The sequence below is a fragment of the Trichosurus vulpecula genome, chromosome 1 (assembly GCF_011100635.1).
Source record: "Trichosurus vulpecula isolate mTriVul1 chromosome 1, mTriVul1.pri, whole genome shotgun sequence".
NCBI classification, from domain to species: domain Eukaryota; kingdom Metazoa; phylum Chordata; class Mammalia; order Diprotodontia; family Phalangeridae; genus Trichosurus; species Trichosurus vulpecula.
The window spans coordinates 108,686,031-108,695,687 of NC_050573.1; the positions used below are offsets into that span (position 1 = coordinate 108,686,031).

Genomic DNA, 9,657 nt, shown 5'->3' on the forward strand with positions numbered 1-9,657 from the left:
ACAAGAATTCTTTCTACAAACTGCCCACATGATAGCAACTTACCACCTGTATGACCTTGGACAAGCCATTTCCCCTTCAGGAGTCTCAGGTCATTTATCTTTAAATATCAAAATTTGGACAAGACAATCCCTAAAGTTCCTTCTGGTTCCAAATCTTATGATTTTGTCTGCTTCTAGGTGTTCTTTTCTCCAAATTAAATATTCTTAGGTCTTCCACACATTTCTCACACATCATGCCTTCCAGCCATTCTATGACCCATTCCAAGATGCACTATGTTTGGGGGAATTTTTTAAATTGTGGCTTTTACAACTGAACACAATATTCCAAATAGTATCTCCTATAAGAATAAAGACAAATGATCCAACAGTTTAATGATTTATTAAAACTCCATTTGCTGCCATTACTATGAATGCTTGGTTATTGGGGAATACCTTGTAATAGACTAAATAGAAAAATATGGGAAAATTAAATTCTGAAACTTCTATCTTGGGGTGTTCTTGGATTCTTTAACCACTGGACCCAGAAATCATTGGCTTAGTAAATTTACTGACTGAATAAAGAGGAATTCTTTGTCTTTCCATCCACTGTAGGATACAAGACCATTCATCCAGAGCAGCAGAGGTGAAAAAACATGGGCCATGCAATCAGAAGACTTAGACTTAAGTTCTAGTTCTGACATTTCCTAGCTGACTGTTCCTAGGAAAATCATTTATCCCTACTTTGTTTGATTATAAATTGGGTATAATACCATAAATATTACCTCCCAGGGTTGTTGTGATAAAAGTGTTTGTAAACTTAAAGGCAGTAGAGAAGTATACTATTAATTTCATATAAATTTATCAAGAATCTACTGTCTACTATTACCTAGATTGCTAGGTGGCACAGTAGAGAGAGTGCCAAGGCTGGAGTGGGGAAGAGCTGAGTTCAAATCCATCCTCAAACATTTCCCAGCTGTGTGATCCTGGGCAAGTCATTTAACTTGTTTGCCTCAGTTTCCTCCTCTATAAAATGGGACTGATAATAATAGCACCTATTTCCCAGAACTGTTTTTAGGATCAAATGAGATAAAGATTGCAAGGTGTTTAGCATAGTTCCTGTCACATAGTAAGTGCTATATAAATGTTAGCTATTATCATTATGATCAAATCTTAACACGAGAAGTTCTTAACATGTTTCGTGTCATGTTTTAACATTTTCATGGAACTTATGGCCCCTCAGAATGCTTTTAAATGCATAAACTAAAACACATAGGAAGAATACATATAAAGGAATATATTGGAATACAGAGAAAGAAAGAAAGAAAGAAAGAAAGAAAGAAAGAAAGAAAGAAAGAAAGAAAGAAAGAAAGAAAGAAAGAAGGAAGGAAGGAAGGAAGGAAAGAAAGAAGGAAAGAAAGAAAGAAAGGAAAGAAAGAAGGAAAGAAAGAAAGAAAGAAGGAAAGAAGGAAAGAAAGAAAGAAGGAAAGAGAGAAAAAGAAAGAAAGAGGTAGAGGAAGGAAGGAAGGAAGGAAGGAAAGAGGATGGAAGAAAGGAAATTATTTCACAGACTCCAGGTTATTGTACTTACAATAAGTACAGAAAATGTCAACTGCCCATTTATTCTAGATGAAAAAGAACCACTCACCAGAAAATGGGAAGCAGAGAGTTAAGGATAAGGGAAAATAAAGAAACAACAGCAAAAATGTCTTCATTTTGGGAAGGAGCCTGACATGGAAGATTTGGTAGTTTTTTGGTGTATGTGCTAGGGACATTACAAAGCAATGGGAGGTTATTTAAATTCTGATCTAACTGTGTGGCCTGTCATCATGTCTACATTAAAACTCTTTGGGATTCTACCATGATCTACCCCAGTCATTTTGTTTGGATTTGCTGATGGCTCCACTTGTGTGGTACATTTTTATTTCATCTGACACCAGGCTCTCATCCCATTCTCCCTTAAGTAGGTCTGGGAAATTTAAAAAAAGAAAAAAAATACTCAACTGGGAAGTTGCAATCTCTGCATTTATTGCTTCCAAGGAAACTTAACAGGAAACTGCTTGTTCAGGCCATATTTGGAATGAACCTGAGCCTTGGCTAGGAAGAGAGAAAATTATACTTAAATTGCATTTTACTCAGTAAACCCTATGATTCAGCAGATTGACCCCCACAATGAGAGGGTCAATTAATTCACCAGGATAGCATTTATTTAGAGTAATAAAGGACTCAAAAAATCATATAATCCATTGCCTCCATTTTATAGATGAAGAAATTCAGTCCCCAAGAGGTTAAGTGAGTTGTTCCAGGTCACACAACTAGTTTGTGGTCATGCCAAGACTAAACAGTTTAGGGTAATAGAAAGTGAGCAGACCTGGGATTCAAATCTCCTGATTATGAGTCTTGGATCTTCCATTAACTCATTCTGTCTTCTTGGACAAGTCATTTTAACTTTGAGCTTAATTTCCATATTTATGAAATGTGAGTCAACATCAACCAATCAATAAACATTTATTTAGCACCTACTATGTACCAGGTACTGTGCTAAGCACTGAGGATATAAATAGAGGCAAAAAAAGAGGCCCTGCCCTAAAGAAGCTTACAATTTCATGGGGGAGACAATATGCAAACAAATGTAATCAAAGCAGGCTATGTGCAAGATAAATAGGAAATAACAAACCAGAAGATGCTAGAATCCAAATGAATTGGGAAAGGCTTCTTGTAAAAGGTGGGATTTTAGGTAGGACCTAAAGGATGTCAGGGAGGTCACTAATAAATGCCGAGGAGGGAGAGCATTCTAGGCAAGGAGATAGACAGAATGTCCAGAATTGAGAGAGTGAATATCTTGTTCATGCAACATCCAGGAGTCCACTGTCACTGGAATAAAGAATATGTGTAGGGGAGTAGATGTAAAAAGACTAGAAAGGCAAGAGGGAAATAGGTAATGAAGAGCTTTGATTGTCAAATAGAGCATTTTGTATTTGCTTCTGGAGGCAATAGTGAGTCAATAGAGTTTATTGTATAAGGAAGTAATCTGATCTGATCTTCATTTTAAGAAAATCACTTCAGTGGTTGAATGGAGGATGGCTTGGAATTGGGAGCAACTTGAAGCAGGCAGACCCACCAGCAGGATATTGTAATAATCCAGGCACACAGTGACTAGACTGGTGACAGTGTCAGAGGAGAGAAGGGGGTATATTGGAGAGCTGTTGCAAAGGTGAATTGACAGGGCTTTGCAACAGCTTGAATATGAGGGAAGAGTGAGGATTCTAGGATGACTCATAGGTTGCCAACATGAAGGCCTAGGAGAATGTTGTTGCCCTCTGGTTGTTGTCTTTTATTCTTGAAGAGGATGAAAGTGACATCACTATGCTAGAGTCAAGTTTCAGTGTGTCCAACTGTGGCTGATCAGACCAATATGAGCTCAAAATGCTCTACCACAAGTGGGGCACAAATAGTCCCTGTGAACATTTGGGGTGTATTCTCTACATTTATGCATGTCATGTTTCTTTTGAGCTATTTCAGTTCTTAGCTTATAAAAGACAGCCCTCTGATGAGGGCATGCCATGCAATGCCATGCTGAGTGGTCCTGTGCCAATGTCTCCCATGTCACATAATCAATTCCAAAGTTCTTAAGAGAGACCTTGAGAGTGTCCTTGTATCACTTCTTCTGACCACCCTGTGAACCATAGCCCTGTGTGAATTGTCCATAAAATAATCTTTAGGGCCAGAATACATTTTACATTTGAACAATGTGGCCAGCCCATTGGAGTTGCTCTCTCTGAAGCAGAGTTTGAATGCTTGGCAGTTTAGGTCACGTCAGGACCTCAGTGTCTGGTACCTTCTCCTGCCAGGTGATCTTCAGAATATTCTTAAGACAATTCAAATGGAAGCAATTCAGTTTCCTGGCATGGCGCTGGTAGACTGTCCAAGTTTCACAGGCATACAGCGATGAGGTCAGCATGATGGTTCTGTAGACCTTCAGTTTGGTAGTCAAATACCTCTTCCCTCTCATTCTTCACTTCAGAGGCTCCCAAACACTGAGCTGCCTCTGGTAATGCATGTATCAACCTCATTGTCACTGTGGACATCCCTGGATAGTACAGAACTTATCTACAGCATTCAAAACTTCTCTATTTGCTATAACTGATGGTTCAATGTATGCACGGTGTGGTGGTGGCTGATGGAGCACCCGTATTTTCTTGGTGTTAATTCTTAGGCCAAAATTAGCACAAGCAGCAGAGAATTGATCCATACTTTGGTTCATCTCAGCTTCAGAGGCTGCATAGAGTGCACAATTATCTGCAAACAGAAAACCATGCACCAACACTACTTCTACTTTGGTCTTGTCTTGTAGCCTTTTCAAGTTGAAGAATTTACCATCAGTGTGGTAATTTTGCCCTCTACAGTAATAGGGAAGGTAGGCAGGGCAGAGGTTTAGAGGAAAAGAAAATGAAGTCTGTTTGGGACATACTGAGTTCAAGATGTCTACTAGACATCCATTTTGAGATGTCTGAAAGGCATTTGGAGATGGGAGACTGGGGATCAGGGTAGGAAAAGGTAGATTCGAGAATCATCAGCATAGACAGGGTAATTAAATGCACATATAGGGAGAAGAGAAGAGAACCTAGGAGAGAACCCTGAGTTCTCTAAACTAACCTAAAAGAGCATGATCATACTATGTGTATGGCTAAGCATCATGTGTTGCAAGCTTTTGGTAGACTCTTAATCACTATAGAAATGTGAATTATCATTCATTCAATAACAATGAAGTGCAAAGATATAAATGAAGCAGGACTTGCTGTTGGGGGGTTTATATTATACTGAAAGGAGAAGGAATGTGTACAAATGGATAAACATCAAGCATTTTAAGAGGGAAAAAAGCATTAAAACTAGGAGAAACTTGGAAGGCTTTGTAGAGGGGACAGCAACAGAGCTGAGCCTTGAAGGAAAGAAAGAAAACAGGAGGGTTGGATTAGATAGTCACTAAATCCGAGACCGCTATCATTCTAGAACTTGGGTATTCCCACTTGAAAGGTAGGGCACTTTCCAAAACCACAGCAGTAGGATAATTAGATTAGGATGAAGAAAAGCTATAGTCAAAGGAATCCTGTTAGTTTGTAACTATATAATCTCAATTCAATCAACTAAAGGATGAGGAGGAGGAGGAGGAGGAGGATGATGATGTGGTATGTATGTGTGTGGACAGCAACTCGACCTGTGATTTCATTGGCATAGGGATTTTCCCTAGGGAAATTTCCTCTTCTTGTGAAGGTTGACACCTTCCCAGCAATTTGAAATCTTAAAGAGATGCTCAAATCAGTGAGACAACAAGGAACTTGGTCAGACAGTATGTATCAGAAATAGCACTTAGATTCAGGTTTCCTTGGCTCTGAGTCCAGTTCTCTATTTACCAAGGAATGCTATCTCGTTATAGGGATAATATAGGAAGATATTCATACAGATATTCTTAGTCAGAGGTGGGCATCACTGTAGCACTATGGGAGAAGCCATTAGTAGAAACAAGGGATGCAGAGATATACTGTATACTGTAACACTATGAACTGGGCCTGTCCCCCTTTTAATCTGGAGCCCTTTGCTCCATCCCTTTGCTTTACAACCTAAAAAGGGGAAAGCCACAAGAAAATCTTTGGAAATTAGAATTAGGTATTTTGGTAAAAATCATCTGCAAGATGAACCAGGCATCATGTTTTTTCTTATAGTCATTTTCAGGTGTCACAAGGATCATCCAATGGAGCATTCTCAGAATTCCACTTCTTGGTTCTGTCTTATCACATGAGCTGTCTCTACACTTAGCAGTGGAGATGATGAGCTCCCTGTCTGCTTTCATACAGGTAGTGGTTCAGGAATGAATGAGGTAAGTGTTTTGAAAAGACAAAGACACCACCTTATTGGCTTGAGACCTGGAAGAGTCAATGATTCAAATTACCTTTAAAAAGAATAAGTACTCTCTGGCTTCAACTCTCCCAACTATTCTTATCTATTTAAGTGGTTATTTTGTTCTTGTATTTCTTCACTGAGTTTGAATTAGTGGAGTTTTATTGTATTAACACTCCCGTCTTATAGTTGAGCCCCTGAGGTTCCAAAAGAATGTTTGTGGTTTATGGCATTCCTGTTCCTTTATTCATAGGATGGAGGCACTGTGGTGCAGTGGAAAGAACACATAACCTAAATTTGAATCCTGCTACAACCAATGTGTGACCTTGAGAAAGTCACTTAACCTCTTTGGGCCTTAGTTTCTTCATCTGTAAAATAAGGAGGAGAGAGTAAGTTGGAAAAAGGGACCTCTGAGGTCCTTTCCAACTCTAAATTTTTGATCTTATGATGATCTAGCAGCTCCTGATTCTTTGCCTACCCCACCCCCTACCCTGGACTTGCTTTCCACCTAGAAAAACCCTGCAGTAAACCGGAAATGCCAGGGGTCTCCAGAGGGAAGTCAAATTCCTTTGTACTCTGCCAGAAAACTTTCTCATAAGAGGAAATTCTACAAATGCTCCAATGACATCATCCAGAAAAGGCCCTTGTTTTCCTGAGCCCCACCCCCCTGGAAGACGACAAGGGTTAAGGATACACAAGCCCAGCCACTTGTCAGATTTGGCATGCTGAGGCCAACAGCTGGCCTAGCCAGTTAATTAGTCCTGCACTCTGCTCAGGGTTCAGCCTTTATTGGCAAGCAAAGACAGGCTGCCCTGGCCTGCTTTCCTCTTTCTATTAACAAAGACCTGTGCCATCAGATTACCTTGGCCAGGAGCCAGGTTTGAATGTCATTTGCCCGCCTGTGGGTTGCCATGGTGACCATGATGCTCCTTTTGCCAAGGCAGCAGCTGGTGGATGGGGGGCAGATTACCTGCCAAACAGATTTACTGGCTCTAAAATGCTGCAGACCATTCTCCAATGAGCAGGGTGGGAGAAGGAGGAGGAGGGAGGTTTGGGGATCCAAAGGAAAAAGAACAGAGAGGCAGGAGAGGCTTTCTCCCCCTTGTACCCTACCCCCTACTTTTTTTAACAAAAAGATTATTATCCTTCTTAGTTTGTCTAAACAAGGGTTTCCAGGCATCCATCTGCTAGTATACAGGCAGAACTCATCTCTTTTCTTTGTCTAAAGAGAGGCATTAAATAAATTGCCCTTTGTTTTTCCTATATGACATATTCTTCCCCACCACCATCTCCCACCTTACTGAGGAAAGAATCCAAGGCCTAAACTAGATGAAGTGTGGGACTTTACTTGGATGCCCAAGGCATTTGCAGACAGGTGACTATGCGACATTATACCTTCACCAATGTTCTTGAAATTTGGGGATTGATAGTTGTTTCTTCCCCAAGAATGGTAATCCTCAGACCCCAGGTCATTGACTTCCTGAAACACCCCTTGACTCTCCACAGGATCATAGATTTAGAAATGGAAGGGATTTTAAAGATTGTCTAGTTCACCCTGCTCTCCTTCCTCCATCTAATTGATTTAGAATCCAAGGTTCATCTCATTTAATAAACGAAGAACCTGAGACTCAAGGGAACTAACTTGCCCAAAGTCACACAGGTAGTAAATAAGTTGCAAAGCTAGGATTTGAACTCGGGTCCTGCGAGTGAAAAGTCAGCATTCTTTCCACTGTATGAAGCTGCTCTTGATTGCAAGGCAGAACACATTCTCCAAGAAAATGCCCCAGGTCCCTTGATTTGGGAGACATTAGAGGAAGAAAATAATGTTTCTATCCACTCATGCACTACCCATTTATTCCTTTCCATGCTTAAGCATTGCCTATACCTTCCCAAACTTACCCACTCCTAACTTGGTCAGAACGTTTGACCCTTACCCAATAGGCAATGAGTGATTGAGTTCCTTGCTCTTTTCCTCCCCCTTCCATCTTCTCCTGCTGAAAGAGATTCTTGCCTTTCACATTATAACCTTTTTTTTTTGGTTACCAATTCTATGTGGACTAGAAGGGGAATATCCCAGGGTCCTAAGATTAAATCCTGAGATGACTGGGCCCTGTAAATGCCACTAATGCAATCGAATTCAGTGCAACAAACATTTGTGATGAACCAGTTTTGTTTAAGGTGCTGTGCTAGGTACAGTGTTCTTGTTGGTATTAACAACAGCAGTGACAATAATCAATAGCAATTAAGGTTTGCAAAATTCTTCACAGACTGTCTTCACGACAACCCTCTGAAGTGGTGTTATTATCCCATCATAGATACGCTAAAGTCCCAGCAAGCGTCTGAGGCAGGATTCAAACTCTAGTCTTCCAGACTGCAAGCAGTGTGCTCTATCTACCATGGCACCTAGATGCCACTGCCCGAAGGTTATGAAGATAGTCAGATGACTGACTAGCAAGATATTTGATCACTTCTGCTGTCTGGCTAAAACTACAACTATTGAAAGTAGGGTTATAAAAGCATCCTACTTTGTCATTGTCAGTTGAGCTATGATACTAATAATGTACAATAACAGATCTCAGCCAATTGGAATTTTAATCCTCCAGCTACCATAAAACTCTTCAATCACCAACATGCTCCTGGTGATATTCAATGGCTGCAAATCATGAACTACTGTGAGTTTAGAAGAATCAAAATTATAGGTAACACAAAGGGAATGGAAAGATGCACAGTGGACAAAAGCAGCCAATGGCATGCTACCAGTAAAGACTGGAGAAGGAAATCTAATCATTGAAACACATGTGGTAGCAATAATAATAATAATAGCTGGGAAGTGCATTGTTGTTTAAACTCTGCAGAGAGAGCTTTGCATTATTTCATTTTTGCCTTCAAGTACATGAAGTAGGAACTGTAGGTTTTGTATTATTCCCACTTTTCAGATGAGAAAACTGAGAGAGTTTAAATGATTCACCAAAGGTCACACAAAATGAAAGCATTCCTGGCAGATTATGAAACTAGGTACTCCGCATTCCAAGTCAAAAACTCCATCCAGGCTCTTTGGTGAAGGTATCACCACTGCAGCCGCCTACAGTCTGCAGTCTCTGCCTCTCCTCCTCCTCCTGACTCACTGCTGTTTGCTGTCACCAAGGAATAAGTGGGTCAGGAAGCCACTCCACTGCCATGGGATTCAAAGACACTGGCAAGACCCTTGTGCAGCCTGAAGTGGCTATTCACTGGAACCGAATCACCCTCGCCAGCTGCAGTGTGATATCATTCCAGAAAGTGTGTGCTGACCTAATTAGAGGAGCCAAAGAAAACTTGAAAGTGAAGGGACCTGTTCGAACGCCCATGAAGACACTTCCTATAACAACTAGAAAAACTCCTTGCAGTGAAGGTTCAAAGACTTGGAATGGGTTCCAGATGAGAATCCAGAAAAGCCTTATTGATTTGCACAGTCCTTCTGAAATTGCTAAACAGATCACTTCTATCACCATTGAGCCAGGTGTAGAAGTTGCAGTCACTGTTGCAGATGACTAGCCAATCATCTCTTTTAATAAATTGATTGCAACTATTAAAAAAACACTTCCACCCCAGATCCCCACTGCTTTTCTTATAAGAGTAAGTGATAGTAGAGAGCCTGAGAATGTTTTAATCATTTAAAACTTCAGGAATCTGTAATTTCTTAGGAATTGAGAATTCCCTCATCCCACCAGGATAGATTATAACCCCTCTACAATTTAAGAGATGAAGTTGCAGGAGTTGCTATGGCAAAACCAAACTATTATCTTC

General features: G+C 40.4%; 1 protein-coding gene across 1 annotated transcript; it reads left to right on the top strand.

The window, feature by feature from the left end:
* Positions 1–9,048: 9,048 nt before the first annotated feature.
* Positions 9,049–9,405, top strand: LOC118834286 (40S ribosomal protein S20-like). Its single transcript, XM_036741749.1, has one exon. It carries the CDS (start codon positions 9,049–9,051, stop codon positions 9,403–9,405), a length of 357 nt encoding a protein of 118 aa, XP_036597644.1.
* Positions 9,406–9,657: the final 252 nt, after the last annotated feature.

Coding starts and splice junctions, on each gene's coding strand:
- LOC118834286 (XM_036741749.1), top strand. CDS start 9,049: ATGGGATTCAAAGACACTGGCAAGACCCTTGTGCAGCCTGAAGTGGCT.